This window comes from Barbus barbus (assembly GCF_936440315.1).
Source record: "Barbus barbus genome assembly, chromosome: 26".
In the NCBI taxonomy this organism is placed as follows: domain Eukaryota; kingdom Metazoa; phylum Chordata; class Actinopteri; order Cypriniformes; family Cyprinidae; genus Barbus; species Barbus barbus.
In genome coordinates, this window is record NC_136754.1 from 10,961,277 (window position 1) to 10,981,140 (window position 19,864).

The 19,864-nt window shown below is 36.2% G+C and overlaps 1 protein-coding gene across 8 annotated transcripts in view; it reads left to right on the forward strand.

The window, feature by feature from the left end:
• Positions 1-19,864, forward strand: part of LOC306846158 (tenascin-N-like) — a 64,264-nt gene that overhangs the window by 23,679 nt on the left and 20,721 nt on the right. For 3 of the 8 annotated variants that reach the window (XM_079379297.1, XM_079379296.1, XM_079379298.1), the window contains exons 1-3: positions 12,624-12,746; positions 18,049-18,438; positions 19,294-19,668. In XM_079379297.1, the coding sequence (XP_079235423.1) occupies positions 18,054-18,438; positions 19,294-19,668 (760 nt within the window). In that variant the 5' untranslated portion in view covers positions 12,624-12,746; positions 18,049-18,053. Of the gene's footprint in view, positions 1-2,207; positions 2,379-4,179; positions 4,365-12,602; positions 12,747-18,048; positions 18,439-19,293; positions 19,669-19,864 lie in introns of those variants that run through there. The other 5 variants (XM_079379293.1, XM_079379295.1, XM_079379291.1 and 2 more) reach the window with 3 other exon arrangements.

The following is a 19,864-nucleotide window of genomic DNA, read 5'->3' on the forward strand; positions in this document are numbered from 1 at the left end:
ATAAACACGAGATGCGCATAATAGTATCCAGTAGCTCAGTTGCAGCCCTGATGAATGGAGAAGCTGCGAGGCGCAATGATCAAAGATGTTCATCTAGCGCATATTTACCATAGACCAGTGCTTCTCAAAGTCCGGACTCCGGTCCGGATCCGGACCCGGAGGGAATTCAATCCGGACCCGCTTCTATTTCATATTTCAAGAACACTAATTATATTTCCTACTTTGATAAACGCACGTTAAACTTGTAAATAATTTGTTTATTTATTCTTATTTTTTTATGTCTTTTGGAGAAGGTCCGAAATTGCAGGCGAGATATTGAAACTTTTCCTTCATGACATTTGTTGTCATCATGACATCCAGTGAGCGTATGACGTTTGACATAATCGGGCGACATTTCACCGCTAATATTTTAATTTTTTTGTTTTGTTTTGCTATCACTTATATTATGGAAATTTGTCTTATAGCAGTGCCCAGTGTATACATTTATTTGTGGCGGCTTGTCACAATATCAAAACTGACCGCTACAAATAGATTTTCCAAAAGGCTTATTTCGTTGAATAAACTGAGCACTGCAGTTTCAAAAATAAAATGCTGCGCGGGTGTTTTTATATGAATGTATCTTTTAAAAGAACCGTCCGTTTTCTTCAGAAAAGCTTTGATGTCAATTTTCATTTGGTCTTTCCTGTAATGGCTGATAAAGTAGCGCTTATTTGATTACAGTCGTTACCGGGGAAACAGCTATATATCACGCTCCAACAGCGCCTCCTGCTGGCAGAGAATCAACTTGCATTTGCTAGTCTGCGGGAAACACTGGTGTCTGTCAGCAAACATAAACAAAAAAGCATGCTTCAGAACTGTTTTGAGAAGGTGCTTAAGTTTTGAGCCATGTATTATTACTATGAATTAGGCTACTACTACTACTATTACTATCTTGTGCCCTGCAATAACCATTTACGCAAACTCTCTTTTGATATAAAGAGAAAATCGGCCCAAAAAAATCAGCATCATATATCGGCCATAGGCTGCCCTGATTTCTAAATATCGGCATTGGCCAGAGAAAAAACATTATAGGTCGACTTCTACTGCTGACACTTAAATTAATTGTTTTGCCACTTTTGCACTTGTTATTAAAGTATTTTGAATGCAAAGGGAACCTTTTTTTTTTAAATGAGTGTTTATTTGTTATATGTTATGTATGTTATTAAAAACACGTTTTGTAATAACCAATTGTTCCGGACCTTTGACACTGATGAAAATTCAGATTTGGACCTTTAAATATAATTAGTGTTCTTGAAATATGAAATAGAAGCGGGTCCGGATTGAATTCCCTCCGGGTCCGGATCCGGACCGGAGTCCGGACTTTGAGAAGCACTGCTGTATAAATAAAACTGAATTGAATTAATCATAAATGCAGATCTGCTTGATTGTGATTTTATTTTTTATTGATTGTCAACAAAATGGGGCCATTCAAAACCTTTATAAAGTCCTCTTTCCTCTGTAAACTATCTTCTAATGGCTGACACAACACATGCACCATAGGCCCAGCGGACAACTTGTCTGTATGCTGTCATTATTGATCGTGTTATACCAACGGCATAAAAAAGTGTTACTTATAGGTTGTCATGACCTAAATAGAGTTAACTTGTAATTGAGAATCAAAATTATTCAGACTGTTTTAATATTAAAATCTTTAACTATGTATTTATACATGTATACAAGTATTTAGCTTACAGTAATAAATGATTTCTGCCCTAAAACATGTGTCTGCTGGCCTGGAGAGGTCTATGCTTTCCTCGCATTTCCCACACAAGCACCTATGAATCAAAAACGTGTTTATCTATCTCTCCTGCGGTGATCACGTAACGTTAGTGTCGGATATTAACGAGTGTGACATCAACGCTTATTAGTTTCTATTACTGGTAGTATCAATGCTAGCATTGCTATTGCCTGATTACATTAGCTAATGTGTATATCTGTAAGCTAACAATGATCTCTCACCAAACCATGGTTGCTAGGGTAGCGGTTTTCCCGCACAATTGGGCTATTTTAGAAAAGGAGTTGCGGGAAAAAATACGGAGTTGCGGGTTGCGGTTTTTTGGGCTACATTTATAATGTACCGCGGCCGCAAAAAAATAAATAAAATAAAATAATTGCGGACAAAGATAAAAGGGAACCTTTTATTAGTGGGTGTTGATCCCCGGGAATGAATACTTGGCAACAAACGCTGCTGCTCGCGAGACGCGAGTAGGCGCGCGCGCCACATGTGCTTTTGACATCACAAATCAAGCATCATCATCACGTCACTCCATGAGAGCGTTGTAGTCAGAAGCGTCGGTTCGGTTGTCTGTGGATGAACAAGCAGCATTCTAAAATGTCAGGTAAATGGGGAAAGTATGGAAAGAAGTATCGCAAAGAATGGGAGACAGAGAAAGGATTAAAGGAGTGGATTCGAAGTGTTCCAAATGATGATAGAAAAGCGTCCTGCAAATATTGCAAATGTGAAGTAAGAGCTCTCCACCACGGTGATCTGGTAGCTCATGCTGCGACTGAAAAACATAAAAAAAATGCGGCTCCTTTCTCAAATGCCAGAACATTATTTGACACAGGCAGTTCCTTTCTAAGAAATAATGCACCTGTGAAAGAGGCAGAGTTGAAGCTGGCTGCCCATGTTGCTTGTCACTCAAGCACTTACACTGTTGACCACTTAGGAAGTGTTGTGGAAGAAATTTCGAAAAAAGGCATTAGTTTACATCGAACGAAATGCACAGCACTAATTAATTCAGAATCCAGCCGTTGTCTAATCTGATTGGACACTGAAAATTTGGGCTAGTTTTCATTCCATTTGGGCGGATGTTGAGTTGTCATTGGGCTGGAAATATTTCTGGGACCTGGCAACCCTGCACCAAACACCTGCCCTGTTCTCCTCACATCAACTCAATTTGTCTTCTCTGACCGTTGTTCTGTCTAATCCTGGCCTGTCCTGCTCTCTTGGTTGCATAGCAGGCTCATCATTTTATCTGTGGTCCGTCATACGAGTGTAAATACACATTTCAAATTTCCTCAGCGTCCGAACTGTCATTGCGATCCATTGTTTTCCTGTGGTTTAAATGGACAGCTCTCCCTTTTGATGCATCACGTCCGGTTTTGGCACGTTTCAGATGCGGAAGTAAAATTCTCTCACAAAAACGACTCCAGAAGCCTTAATAGCGTATTTTAAAGTATATTTTTAAAGAAAATCTAGTTCCTACAGTATTTTTCTATACATCGACACACTGGAGTCTCTAACCTGCAATATGCCCTTTAAGGCCTGAACTATGGCCATGTCTGCCCCGAGACCGCACAAAACACTTCCACTACGAGAGAAAGCGATTCCAGGATTACCTCGACAAAATCATCTCGTGGCCACGACATATTATCACACTCCCACGAGTTAATATGTTGTGGCCATGACAAAACTAGCCTAAGTGAATATAATATATCCCCCTCCCGGGATTTATCCTCGTTTGAGAAATGGTCCAGTAAATGCTTCGTTCGACTTTCCTGAGATCATCTACTCTTCCCTGTGGATGACTTCTGACCTACTTTCTTTAGATCTGAATTTCTGCCCGCTTTGAATTTAAAATATTGAATTTAATGTTCCGAATTTCTTCTTCATCTTGAAAACTTGAAGCTGTGTTTTTTAAAACTGGATATTTGCAGTCAAAGAATTCAGAACAAAAAATCTGCTGTTTGAAAATACATGTCTATTAAAAAACTGCCATAAAAAAATCAATTGTGTTAAATTTCAAATGTTCATTATTCAAGTTTAAAAAAAATCAAATTCAGAACTATGTTAAGTGCCACATAATATTCAGTTTTGTTAAATGACACTTGTCAATAATTCAAATTAACACAATTCAAATTCAAATAGTTTTGTCATATTATAAGCTCCATATAATTTGCATACGTAACCTCAAGATTGTTTGCTTTCCACAATCTAGCGTTCTGGGGCAGTGGCTCTAATTGTTTATTTTAAATTTTTAAAAGTTTTCAAACAGCATATCATTTAGAACCGCTCCGCTGTTCTATTATGCAAAATATTGGTTAAAAAGTGGGAAACCATTAACATTAGGCAAACAAAAGTTTTGAAAAGTCAGTGCAGTTTCTCTAACATTTCCATTGTGCTTATTACTGTTTCAGGCAGCCTTCCAGCTATGAGGCAAAGTCCTTTTTGGACTTGAGGTCAAGGCCTTCTTGAATTTTGGAATGTTCTGCATTGCTCCCTCAGGACCGTGTCAATCAAATAGCTGGGGACCGATGACTACCCTCACCGAACGAGTCTATATTTTGTCGGAAGCCCCTGTTCTTCCTCTGTCTCTCCATGGGTCAGTACATGTTTTTATCTTCATTTTACACTCCAGTCCTTCTGTTCAACAGATGCTGAAGCTGATGTATAAAAAAAGAGAGAACATCCATCCTGAAGTCCTATTTAAGATGATCGACAATTTCAGTAAACAAACAAGGGCTCATAAAACGACTCCCAGCAGTGTGATTTTTATTAAATGTTCTGAAACCTCTAATTTCAGCACAGAAGTGCGACAAGTATTTTATTAATGTTTTGTCCCCCGACGCGTGTCTGGTTTTGACATTAGATTAAGAAATAGAGACATCAGAGGGAATGAACCTCGCATGGCCAACCATCACAATCAGAGCGATCATCCTTTCCAAACTTAACTGTTAATCCCATCAAACACAGCATAAGGACGTTTATGACGAATTGGATTCAAAATAAAATATGAAATAACTGGGATATTAGGCCTCTTCAGAGTTTTTTGCATGACCATCTGTGAATACATTCAAAGAGACCACCAAGGTTAACAGGAAGTGTGCTCTCAGGGCACCCACTACCCTTTTCCACTCAGTGGAGTGGAGTAACCCAACAAAATACGGTAGAGCAGAGTCTGTAAACTTCTTTTATTGAGTCAGGTAATTGAGAATGGCCTGCAGAGAGAAAAAGCCTCACATGCGCAAGTCAGCATGTGTTTCTGACCTGTTTTAACCATTTAACTAAGATGGTAAATTTAATCTGTAGACGTTTGGGGAGGGCTGCCATTAGAGGCGAGATTGCTTGACTGATTTCCTCATGCCATGGTGCATTATTTTCAACAGTACATCTAAACTATGTGGATGTGTAGTGTTCTGGACAGCTGAAGTGTTGTATTTCTGCACCCACCTGAGTGGGTGGGTAGGGGATATCTAATTTAGCATGGAGAATGTGGCTGGAGAAATACTTTAGTTCATTTGATTAGACTTCTGGAAACATTTCACACATGATCTTGTATGATATCAGTCCTCTGGCAACAGTGTTTGTCAAAAGAACTTTCAGTTATAGTAAGAGATCATTTATTAATGTAAAAGCAAGAAACTTAAACTTGAACTGTTGATACAGTCTGCTTATCACTATTTTTTTTGTCTTTTTGTTTAGATTTATGTTTTGAAAATAAGTCAATGGTGTATAGTGTGCTGACATTACATAGGGCTCATAGGCTTGACAATATAGGTTTGGCAATACCTCTTTGAGCTTATAAACTTGACCTACTCATATCAACAATTTTGACAGGCAGTGACAAACAAGAATCCCTTAGTGTCTTAGAGAGGTTTATTTAAAGAACATTTATGACAGAGGTAAACTGGAGGAGGCCGTGTAGACATTTAGTTGTGTTGCTCGCTTCTAAATTAAATTTATAGGGAGGGCCTGCGATCTGAAGCTGATAATGCTGTCATAATTGTCTGTTAGGTAAGCAGATAAAAGGCCAGGTTAGATAGTTACAGGATAAATAAATGTCAGTGGAAATGGTAGGTCATGTGATGTGGTGCACTGTAATTATTATAACTAAATTCAGATCTCAGTGTTTTGATCTTGAGATGCGATAGGACAGCTCTTCATCATATCACACTCTTCCCTGTTTCCAAATGAACTAGCCTACCTATTAGCAAAAAAAACGTTTTCATTAGCACCATTTGATATTTCCTGCACAATAACCAACTTATGTTTCTTATTTGTATCTTTGACCAATAGCTGAGAAAACCCCCCTGATGTTAAATAATTGACATTTTAGACACAATATTCCCAGTTACATTGTTTATTTTTGCTCCGCCAACAAATATAATCCCAGATGAAATCAAAGCATAATCATTCTCTCCTTGCAACACACACAGTAACAAACGTTAATGGCATTTCATTCCTGGATCAATCAGTGTTTTCTAACGAATCGTTTGAGTAAACGATTCAATGACTCATTCATTTGTTTGCTTTCTGAATGAATCAGTCCCTGCGTCCCAATGTGCATACTATCCACCCTATCTGCCCTAAGTAGTATTGAAAATTACTACGTATCACATAGAATTTAGGATGGATAGTATGCACATTGGGATGCAGGCAGTGTACAGATCGATTCACTGAATGATTCAATAATTCATTCAAAAACTTGTAACCTGTTTCCACCTACTGACGTAACTGTGCAACCTGCAGAAAGGTTCAAATGTCTGTCTGGAACGCATAAAATAAAGAAAAACCGAGCGATTCACAAACATTGTCAGCTTCCAACGCCATATGGGACATTTCTTCCAGAGCTTCGACCTCTGCTATATATCTATAAAGAAAGAATGTATTTTTTTTGGGCCATGCAGTGCGGGTTGAAACAGCATGCTTCAAGTCAAGTGTCTAGATCACATATCTGAGGAGGAAAGAACCTCGGTGGCCAATGAGAAACAGGTGAGAAAAGACATGCTTTGCTCTCTGGGAGGGAGGTGAGCTCTTTTTGTGCCTGTGGGATACTGTAGAATGATGTTTTGGTGGCCTTTGGTAATAAGTTGGTGTTTTGTTTTCTATAAACAAAACAAAGTATTGAAAATGATGTGATTCTTGGTGAAATTGTCTAGAAATAGATGTAATGAAAGTCCAAGACTGAAAAACAGACTTCTCTACAAAACTTAGTTCACCCAAAAAATACAAATTCTGTCATCATTTACTCACCCTCATACCTTTATAAATATCTTTTGAATATGTTGCTTTAAATGCGAGTGAGCTGGTGCTCCCGGAGAAGAGAGCGGAGCTCAGCATTAGCAGTGCTAGCCTTTACAAATAAACATTCCCGTATTAGTACAAGCATGCTATCTTTACAGAAAACTACTCCGTTTCAAAGTCAGTCTTCTGATTATACTGTGCATAATACATTTGCATTTATGAATTACACAGATGGGAGCACTGCGGGATAAAAATAACAACATAGCTGGTCTCATGCTATCACAAACTTTATAAGTTCCACTTTTGATTATGAGCTCGACAACTTCAAGCGATCGACTCACACTGCTTTCATATGCTAATTCTAACTAAGTTACCACATTCCTATTCACCATCATTCTAGCAGCATGTGAAGGCAGCATCAGTGAAAACACACAAGAGACAATTTATAGCTTTAGCAATTAGCCTTTCAGAGTGCCAAGAAGCTCTTTCAGAAAGACAATTTGGAAAACAAATGCGTGATACTTTTGTCTGGAGCTGATCTTCATGCACGAAGCATTGGTATTGATTCCTAAACATTTAGGGGACTTTACCAATTTTTTTCTGGGATATTGCCTTGAAAATGAAATTTAACCACAGTGTCCTGGGCTCAGATGAGGGGAGATTATGGATACTCTTATGTTCATTATGGCATCCCAAAACACAACACTCGTAAAGCCTCTTTGGTGCTGACAGTGTATATATCTCCAGTAATGGCAGCTTCTCACTCAGGGCATTGCTTATGCTAATAGGGCAGAGAGTGTCACAAATGGGCGGGACTTTTCCCCCTCAGTGACGTGCACAGAGGGAGAAACAGCTGGTTTGGAGAGACTGTTCATGATATTGGTTTTATTAAAAAATGAGTTGGTGGATTTTTAACATTATAGGCTGGTTGTTTTCACACACTGCGGCCACACAACTGTTCAAACACCTTATAAAAGTGATTTTTGCATAATAGGTCCCCTTTAAAAAATCTTGTGACTTGAAGCTCTTTCATATTTTTCAGGTTAGGAACATGTTGTCCCAAAGAGTCCTGCCATGGGTTTAAAATACGTCAGCATCACAGAGGTCTGATTCAGTCAGATGGCACGAATGTGAAGAATGTCTTTTGTGCTGAACTTAAAGGTCACCTGCATGCTGATATGTTTATTGCCATACATATTCCTGCTTTGAGTTACAACAACAATCTTACTTAAGTCTGTTTGTGCTATTAAGACCATCAGTCAGCTTTATGAAGACCAAATCGTTATTAGTAGGATCACATTTTCTCCCATCATTAATGTTAACTGTGTCTCAGTTCAGTGAACAGAGAATTGCGCGACAAAATTGCAACACATCCCAATCGGTTCCTCTTAGCTTCCTACCGCTGCTATGAGAAGCCTTCATTCCTTACGGTTTATTATGATCCCTGCTTTGGAAACAGACAGAAAGATGAATGTATAACATAACCCTAAGTCTACTGTTGACAGTGTGATATAGAATATTGGATCTGTGTCTCACACGTATGTGAGTTGATGGAAGGTTTATTTGCAGAGTTGAGACCTTATGGCTTTGATTTAAAGGTATTTTTTCCCTCTTAGTTTTCTTATGGTGGGGTGACCTTTAAAACCAGCCTAATAAAACCCAGAGGCATTCCTTCTAAATATGTTTAAGTATAGAGATTTAATTTTCTTTATAGATTTCCTTGTGGCTTTGTCTTTGTAGCCTCAAGTCTCTGTGCTTCTATAGTAGACTTTAAATCAAACATACTGTAATAAGTTTAACTCTCAACAGAAGAGAGATGGGTTGTAAAAACATTTTACACCTCTGAGTTTGTCTAATGTGTAGTCTGCTTATAAATTTTATTTATGTTTTTATACTTACAGGTTATTGCTAAGTAATTGTAATCATCATAAACCTCCAGCATAGAAATCAACATTTTTCCTTCTCCCTTTTCCCCCCTATTTTTTATTCAGTGGACCACTCACGTAGTCTTTATTGAAATATGCCCCCATTTCCTTAATGCACAAACTCTTGCTGAGCCTCTGCCTCATAAAAAGCATGGTGAAAGCCATAAGTCTGCTTCACGCCATGCCACATTTCTGCTGCATTCTTGTACACAACACCGGTGGCCAAACACATTTATCAGTGTAAACAGATCCTCTTTTCAAATAAACGGAGAGAGAGGGCCGTTGGTGAAAAATGAGTGATGGATGAAAGCTGCGTTTCCTTTGCGGGTATCATCTCAATACTAGTGTTGAAAAACTGGAAAATAATTCAATAATTCCAAAGGAAACTGGTTTGATATATTTGAGGATGTGTCAGGAGGGACCTCAAACATGTGTATCGCTCAAAGGGTAAATGATTTAGAGCTCTCTGGAAAATGTAAAACATGCGGTCGCCAGATTTGGACTTCAAACGTACAGTATATATTATTCTAATGCATAGTTGATTGGTAAACAAGTGGTAAATAAACATGGCCACTTAAAAATGTTCTTTTTAGTAGTGTCATACATTGGGAATTATACCAAGTTTGTTTAGTAAGAATACATAAATTGACCAAAAGTGACAGTAAAGACTTTTAATTTGTTGCAAAAAAGTATGTTTTTTACATAAGTCACAACTGTTTTCAACATAATAAGAAATCTTTTTTAGGCATCAAACCAGAATGATTTCTAATGGATCTTACGACACTGAAGGCTGAATATTCAGTGCTGCTGTCACAGAAATAAATTACATTTTAAAATATATTACAATAGAAAATAGTTATTTTGCTTTGTAATAATATTTTAAAATTGTTACTGTATTTCTGATCAAATAAATGAAGCCTTGGTGAGCATAAGAGACTTCTTTCAAAGCCTTACATAATCTACAATGTACATCATTAGGCAGCACATAAATAACTAATATTAACGAGAACTGAAATAATAAATAAACAATGATAGTTGCTTATTTAAAGTTATAGTAGTTTTATAAAAAAAAAAAATTAAACGTGAACATTTACTTTATATTCAACTTCAACTTCAACTTCAACTTTATTTATAAAGCACTTTCAAGACCACAATGTGGAGACCAAAGTGCTGTACAGGAAGATTAAATAAAAATATAAGAATAAAAACAAGCATAAAACATCATAAACATATACCATAACAACAACAACAACAACAGAACAAATTACAAAACATTTTCAAATGCTAATGTAAACAAATGAGTTTTAAGCGCACTCTGAAATACAGGAAGTGTAGGAGAAGATTTTACAGACAGAGGAAGATCATTCCAAAGCCTAGGAGCAGATATTTACATCCCTTTATCCGCATACCCTGTCTTTTAAAATCTGTTAAAATTTGTTAAAGTCTTTTAAAATCTATAAACTTTCTTTCTTCTGTTATTTATAGCGGAAGCTGCAAGGCAACATGTGTGCAAGGCTCTTTTCAATACAGTGAAAGTGAACGGTGACCATTCCCTAAAATTCCCTCCTTGATGTTCTTTACACAGCTATCATATGGTTTCAGAAGACTTGGAACATAGCAAATATGCTTTTATGATGATTTTTGTGTGCCTTCACTATTCACTGTCATTACATAGAAAAAATCAGCACAAATTCTGTTTAACTTCTTTTGTGTTCCACACAAAAGAAAGTCATACAGTTTAGAATACATTGGGGTGAATTAATGATGACAGAAAATATTTTTTTTGGTGAACTATCCCTTTAAATCTTATAAATGCATATGAAATATTAAAATGTAAATGCGTGAAATATTCTGTATTAGTATCATTCTATATTACTAAGTACTTAAATCTTACCTTACCTTAAGTCTGCCATTTTCCCAGTATTCAAGTATAGCAGTCACTAAATCATTCACCAAAAAGCAAAATGACATGCAATTTAAAGCGGTAGTACCGGTGTTTACTGTGTTTTTCAGCAGTAATTAAAGACATAGACAAGCACACAATCACTTACTCACTGCTGAGTGAACGGTACTGTAAACTAGCATGACTTTTTTTCATTATACAGCCGGACATTTCCTGACTACAGAACAATTTCTCCCTGTTCTTATTCCCTACATATTCCAACCACATGTGAAAGTATCCAAATATTTATGGAGACAATCAGGTGTGCCAAAGATTTTTTAATAGTGCACAGGCTCTACTTTTAGCCGTTAACAAATTAAACATTGAGTTCGTCATAGACTGAGGGGAAGGTTTTAGGGTCTGTAATAGTGATTTTTTTCAGTGACGCCATCTTTTGAAAGTGTTCCAAGAGGAAACTACTGCCGTTACTATCTGTCTGAGGAAGAATATACAACTACATTATGTATAAAGCTGGACCCCTGCTTCTCTTTAAAAAACATTACACCTGGCCTGCTCTCCAGTTTCAGCCCAACTATTTCACCTCTCTGTAACACAACACCCAGAGATCAACAGATGCCTGGGAAATTATAGCCAAATAACCTTAGTGATGACTTCTGATAATTGCTCCTCCGTTCCACTTAAAATCTTGATTATAGGCTGACAGAAAAATATGTGTGGAACACTCAAAACAAATTAATAAAGATGTTTCAAAGTTAGTTTATTATAACACTAAAAAGGACACAGAAACAGTTTTTATGCAGAACCTGCTAATTTCAATATTAAGAATTAGCAAGTAACACATTTGAATTAAATGTGAAATTTTGAAGTAGAGTGAAGAAGGCTGAAATAGTATTTTCTAGTAAAACATGCTTCACGGTTTTATTTACAATATCACAATTATGACAGAATATGTTTTTTTTTGGTGAATCTAGCCATTGTTTAGGTAGAGATGTGCTTTAAGCAATAAAAAAAGTAAAAGATTACATTTGTAATGAAAGATTAAAATTTAAATGTGTGAAATATTGAAACATAATACATTTTATATTAGTATCATTTTGAAATAGTATTTTGTTGTATAACATGCCTCAACAGTTCATATCAAATATCATATCAAATATATATCAATTTCAATTCTTTTGAGTGCAGCAGGAGGAAAAAAATGAAGATGCATCTTAAAGTTTTAGCTATGGAACATACATTTGTGTACATTTTTCAGAATGTTTCACTGCAGTTTTTCTGAACATGTTTCATAGACAGCACAGAACCAAAATTAATTAGATTAGGAATCAGTTTCCATTTGTAAAGTTATTCCAGTTTTTGAATCAAGAGGAAAATGTGTGGAAAGGATACATAAAAATAATGCTCCTGTAACCATGTAGTTTGCTGCTGTATTCAAGCTCAGGACTGTGTTGACTTTGGCTCCACACGCCTGTCAGTAGCTATATATCACAATTCCTGGAAAACAGATTGATTAGTGCTGCTACTGTAAGAAAATCCTTGAAATAAAAAACGTATTCATTAAACTCTACCTGCGAGAGCTGGCGGTATGTGTGGACCACTCTTGTTAAGTTTGTGTTGAATGGAATAAGTAATGAAATAAGTTCCAGACAATGTACAACAGAGAAGTGTCTCATTACCTCCCTCAGTTCTGTCCTCTATGGTTGAGTTTTGGAGGTAGCCACACCCAGGCTGGCCATTGGCTCAGGGCTGCAATGAGGACATTTAAATTGTTTGAAGGCAGAGAGTTGGAGGACTCGGGACATTGCTGGTCAGGAGGGCCCTGAATGCCCAGTCTGAGCTTGTAAACAGGTGCTTGCAGTAATAGGCGTCCGTCAGTGAGCAGGGATATTACTGTGGCAGGGAATATTCTGGGGTAAGGTATCTACAGCTTCATTATTGCCTCTGCATGAACTTCTCACTTTTTTGCAGTTTAAAAATCTGCTGTTTAATTGACATTATGATGTTTGTGAGGGTAGATAGCATGCAGTGATTTCTAAAAAAACAAAAAGCAAATTTTTTTTTTAAAACTACGATTTAAAAACTACATTTTAATTAATTGCTTGGTACCGGTAATTGTTTTTCATATTTGCTAATTCTTTCTTATTATGAATATTCAAATCCACACTGTAGACATGTTTTGACAGCTAATCTAAAAATATACTAACATCTAAGTGAAAAGTATTATTTAACATGTCTGAATTAAATTAAGTAATTTATACTTTAAGGTTCAGAACAAGTAGAAATATTCACTAATATAGGGCAACTAAACTTTTAGATATTTATTTTGTTTTTATATTTTTACCACTGTTAAACGTTCATGCATAATACTAAGAATCATTGCTAAATTTATTATTTTAGACATTGAAACTATCGACAGTTATTCAGATTTGTCATTTAGGATTATAATTTCTGGTTTGAAAGGACAAACAGCTTCAAATTTCAATTGATAGTGCTCAATGAACACCTTAAAATGCCCATAAATCTTGGGAAGCTACGGGTGTCCTTGTCAGTCTTGAGAAGATAGCATATGTGTCTCAATGGACAATGCATAGTGGAAAAATGTGTTTGCAGCTTGATTATTAAATCAAAGTTTGTTTTAGTATTAAATAATCCAGTTTTATTATTATTTTATATTTATTTTAAAATTATTCTGTTACTTTGCTTTGTGTATTGATATGATGTTTGTCAGTTTTCTTCTGAGCCCTTTCCTACCTGCTAAGAGAAAAAAATATGGTTGTCATCTGTGGCTGTCAACTCTCGCTATTTCTTGCTCGTTCCTTCTCTTTGCTTTTTTTTCTTCTTCAAGGCATACGTTTAGTGCTTAACCTCTCCGGACCCCACTTTTACACAAGATCTAAGATACATCCTCCTCGTCTGACAGATTAAGAGGAAACGCTACTGTGTTGGCTTCAGGTATTATCAGAATCCCAGATCAGATGAACAGCAGATGTTGCATGCATGCAGTCTGCTGGAGGTTTACTATATGCTGCCTGCACACTACACATTACAGGCTAACAGAGTCAGTTTTGGGTACCTGAAAGATCCTGTAAGGCTGCTGTGGTTTCATTCCCCAGTGGTGCATACTGAGGAGAGGAAATGAGTCTGAATCTAGATTTAAGCTTAATTGCTTTCAGCTCTCATCAGCTGAAGAGCAAAGGGGAAAATCACTGGTGCTGCATGTTTGCGGCTTGCAGTCTGCACTCCTCACCTCTCTACCTCTTCTCTTTCTGCATTGGTAAGCCCTGAATCTCTTTCCTAATGGTGCAACTGGGGCTCTGCTTCTGATGCAGAGGAACAGACTGTCTTTGTCTTCTTCCTAATGTGTCTCAGGAGAGGAGAGGGCATGGCACGGCACAGTCTGGCTCTCTGTTTTCCCGCCCTCTACCTCTCTCAATTTATTCCCCTCTCAGAATGTGATTTATGCTGTTCACAGTCTGTTTGTATTCCGTATTGCTTGTAGGTCTTTGCCCTTGTAGTTCCTAAAAGGCATGAATGAATCCCAGTCACAGCGTTGAAAGTTTATATTTTGACTTGGTGTTGAGATCCAACAGAAAACGGCCAGCGGCCACTTAGCAGCCTGCATCTCTTCTGTCTTGAACCAGACTCTGTTAAACATCTTGTTGCAGAGGTTTCATTGGCACGGCTTACTAAAATGGTCCCTGGGTATGAAATTTTCACTGTGTGCAAATTGGCTAAAACTCGTAAAACTCAAGGTGATAATAAAAATTAAACAAAAACAAAAAAAAACATTTCTTCTTCTTCTATTCTTTTTTTAGCAATATTATTTAAGATGAAAACAGTTAACTTATTAATATTAATATTAACTATTCTTAATATAGTATACTAATTTTGCTAAAAGGAATGCATTTTTTTTCTGGGAACAGTATTTTTAAAAATGTTATTATATATTTTATGAATTATATATACAAAATATTTATTTATTTTTTTACAATGTAGTCCATTGGTTAAGAGTCATGAGATTTTTTTCATAATAATTTTAATGAATTTCTTTTCGAACAAATTATTTTAGATTTATTTTAAAATAGTTTAGTAAGGTATTTTCTTTTGATACCTTCCATAAGAGAAAATAAACAACAACAACAACAACAACAACAACAACAACAACAATAATAATAATAATTATTATTATTATTATTATTATTATTATTGTTGTATTCTTTTCTAGTTTTGTTATCAATATTTAATATGAAAACTGTTATTAATATGAACTATTCTTAATATATTATACTAATTTTGCAAAAAATAAAAAATATTTTTTTAAAATATTAAAAATTAAAGGTTATTTTTCTGGGAACAACATTAAAAATAAATTATTTTATATTTTATGAATTATATTGACAAAATATGCATATTTATAATTATTATTATTTTCTCTGTTTTACAGTGTAGTTCATTGGTTGAGAATCGTGAAAGTGATAGTTAAATCGTTTTTTCATTATAGTTTTAATTAATTCATTTTTTCAAACAAATTATTATTTTATCTACCTATCTCTCTGTCTGTCCGTCTGTGTAAATTTACAGTGTAGTCCACTGGGTGAGATAAAAAATATTAAAAAGTGAAACATCTTGCATGAGCAATTCATGGACTATGCAGAGCAATTTTGGTGTCATACATTGGCCAGTCATATGCATAATGTGGGCAGTAAGTATTTTGTGGTTGTTGCATGGCAATTTGTATTGTCTGTTCAATTACTGTGGTAGAAGCAGCATCTTTTTTGTGTGTTTATGTATATGCATGCAGACTCAAACATCCCCTCAGTAGCGGTGGAAGAAGAGAGCTGGCAAGGCTTTTCCAGAGTCCTTTCCAAGATAAATAAAAGAGCAAAAGGAAACGGCGCACATGAAATAAAAGCCTCTGACAGAAAGCAATAAACGAGACCCTCAAAGGGCCTTGCAGCTCTAGCATGTGTGTGGTGTCTGGGCCTGTGATGTGGGCTACGGCAGGACGGTCATGCACCTCACCACTCTGTGCCTTAATACTGCACCATCCAATCTAATTAGCATCAGGGAGTCCATGAGGTCATGGAGAGACTCTCCTGCCTGTTTGAGTTCAGTGTTTAAATGTTACCCAGTGAGTTAAATATCCTGATTTAGATGCATCAATTAGAGGAGATAATGCAGAGGGAAATATTTTGTTACAGTGCACAGTCCCTTTTGAGCCACAGATGTGAATTGCTTTGACTTGACATAGAAACACATGTTAGACCAACAATATTTCCTCAAATAGTCACAAGTTTCTTAACCGACTTGAATAAACTATTTCATATGAACTGTGTTCCTGATTTGTTATGCAGTTACTATTATAGGATTATTGTTTTGCTTTGTATGGGGATTTTGTTTGTGTTGTTGCTGTTGTTCTTGTTGTAAGTTTTGAGGTTGAATATTGCACATTTATTGATATGTATATGAGTCGCATTGGCTGGATGGTACATATTGGATTTAGTGGAAGATTTCGTCTTGTTTATTGGTTTATTTCAAGTTATTATTTGGTGATTTATGAGCACAGAATGGCTGTTAGCATTACGTCTCCTCAGATTAATGCAATGGAATAGGTCTCCACATCTGCAAAAGAGAATCTGTCAAAAACAACAGCCGCCAGCAATGTTTTCTGCTCAGTTGGTTGATCCGTGTGGCATAAACTCCAGATTTTTCTGTGCCTCTGTTCACATTTCTACCTTGGTCCTGAGGGAGTGCTCTGTCTTCTCATTTCAGCTTTTCTGCCATTCCACATCTGCTTCTGGACTTTGATGTGTGTTGTTCCATGTTTATATTTAAGCGCCACATTTACAAAGATTTCCTTAATATTCAAAACAAAGCATGGAATGAATAAATGTTGAAAAAGATGACAGATTCAATTACACCGAGTACTGTGGTGCAAGCATTTGCTGAAATGTTAAGCCATTTACTGTAATTGTCTGGTTGTCAGTATCACAATATCACAATGTTGTGGTCTGTTATCAGAGCTTGTGACTGATGAAGAAATAAATTCCATAAAGGTAAAGTGGCTTTGAGACATTAGTGCTTTGTTTTCATAGGTTATGCAATGTCAGTGAAACTATTTGGCTTTAAAGGCAGAGTAGATGAATGTCAATTTAGGTCCTGTAGGCTCACAAGGGCTCTCGCATTTGCATTGCATAATGGATAGATACAGTATGTGTGTCTCATCTTCATGTGTTCAGGATTTTTTAAAGGAAGTTCTATGTGCTGTCTATCTATGACAATCTGATGTTAGATATATGTTTTTAAATAAAATGTTTATTTATATTTAATGTTTTTTTATTTTATATTAATAAAATTATTAACTTATTCTAGATCCTTATGCTGTACAATTGGATGCGTGCATTAAACATAGACATTTAAACAGTTATTTAAATTACTGAACTATTATTTAATATTTAATTTAATATGAATACAATTCAGTATTTGTTATTTTATAAGTAATAATAAAAATGTTATATTTTTTAGAATAAAGTTGTTTTAAAATTTATTAGAGAGGAACAATTATTTATAAAGACTTATAGTATTAATTTACCCATTATAATTAACTTTAGTATTGTATAAATTATATGATGAGAAAACTCTTTTTCCACATCAAGATTCCCAGATCACACAAGATCATATGCTTACTGCTAAAGAATTACATTGTCTCTGGAGAAAAAAGTTATTTTAATTCACATCTTAGTTTTAAAGCAAACAAACCCCAGGTGGCTCTTTCTAAGCATGCATTTTCTCTTTTATAAAACATCCTACTTTTAAATAGAGATGTATTAAAAGCTTTGAATGACATCATTGTCATGGGGATTACATCATTTAGTTAGAAGAGTTTTCTGCTCCCAGAAGCCCTTGTGGTTGTGGATGTGCAATTAATGGTTTGGATGGAATGTGCTTGGCAAACATACGGTCTGCCCAGTTCCTACTGTAGGATCAGACATCTATAACACTGGCCTTGTAAAACAGATTGTGCCCCATTAAACATAATGTGATGTCTTGCACATTGATTTTCATGTGTAGCATGCAAATCAAGCTCCTTACTGGAAGGTGAGACCGCAAACCATAAGGAAAGTTTGATATTTTAAGAAAGAAATGCTTGTAAATTTAACCACGCTATCATCATAAGATTTCCCAAGGGTTCACTTCTTTCTGCTTTCTTTCAGAAACCATGATTGTAAGATTGAACCGGCTGAAGAGAGGTCTCCTCCTTCTAGGGATGCTCTTTACAGTGTCCCGTCTTGTGCTCTCTGAGGAGGTGGGTCCTGCAGAGAAAGAAGTCACGTTTAGCCATGTCTACAGGATTGACTCTGGTTGCAAGCAGGGTTCTCAAGTGGCTCAGCTTTCCCAGGACCAGGCCTCAGAAGGACAGTTAGTCACAGTGGATGGAGAGAATGACATTGTCTTCAAGCACAACATACGTCTGCAGTCGGCTGGTTGTGGATGTGCAGATTCTGAGGACTTCAAAGCCCTGTTGTACCGTGTAAATGGCCTGGAGGAAGAAGTCACCTACCTAAAGAGCCAATGTGCTCAGGGCTGCTGCAAAGGAGGGTCAGGTATTAGTACTAACCTGAAGATTATTCCCTGATTTTGTAAAACTAAAAATAAAGCTACCTGATTTGGTACGGTGAACCATATATACCTGAATACACCTCAGATATAACAGTTGAATCAATTCAGGCTAAAAAGTTCTAGTAAAAATGCAGGGTTTTTTTTTTTTTTTTTAATTAGTGCAGTTTAACATTTTAGTGCATAATGAAAAAGTGTGAAATGCAGTTGCTTTTTTTTTTTTTTTAATCTTATGTAATTTATATTGGACTTTGACACCAGACTTAATAAGTACATGCATCTGTAATATAGACTGTATGTGACACCTTCGATTAAAAAAAGTTAAAATATTAGCAGAGTTATATGTCATTTGAATTTAGAATGCTTTTTAAAAAATTCTAGTTCATTTTGTGAGGTATCAAGGTATCTAGCAGGAACTAGAATTGAAATTCAAATTTGAATTTAGAATTTTTGAAAGGAATTTACTAGTCAACATTTGAAGTGGATCAAAACCTTTTATCAAAGTTGTCCTTAAACCTAAACCAAAATGCGTTCTTGTCTTAGGACAACTTAATTTCCCAGAATGCAATTGCCTGTAAAATTTCTTTGAATTGCAATTCAGTAAATTCCACTTCCTGTATAGAACCATTCTAATTCATATTCAGTCTCACACAAAAACCTGTAATGTTCTCATATATGTTACTCTCCACTCTCTGCTTCTGATATAAATCCACTGATACTAAGACCGCTTGTGTCATATCTTGTCTTAATCACCAGAATTTTAGTCCTCAACCTCAAAAATCACATTTTATGTGATCTCTTAAGAGCAGGTGCAATACGTTAAGACTGTTCTCCTTTGCTAGGTGTGGACACTAGCTGCAGTGGGCATGGCACATACCAGCATGACTCTTGCAGTTGTAAATGTAACCCAGGTTGGGAGGGTCCAGACTGCTCAATATCTTCCTGCCCTGATGAATGCAACGATAATGGCCGGTGTGTTGACGGACGCTGCGTCTGCTATGAAGGCTACACCGGCCATGACTGCAGCCAGCTCATGTGCCCCAACGACTGCAAAGACAAAGGCCACTGTGTGGATGGCAAATGTGTGTGCTTTAGTGGATTCTCAGGAGAAGACTGCAGTATCGCCACCTGTCCGAACGACTGCATAGGAAATGGACGCTGCGTGGATGGACAGTGCATCTGCGATGAGGGATTCTTTGGAATCGACTGCTCCATGGGTAAGTTGGTTTATAGGAAATTCTGACAGGAAATTTACAATTTAAAAAAAAAAAATTACAGTATACTTAAATTCAAGTATAATTAAATGTATGCTTGATTTTAGAGGCCTCTGTAAGCAAACGAAGAGGAAACTTTTCTAGATAAAGCTTCAACATTGTTCAAACTTTACAGAGTAAACTTACTGCTACTTCTATA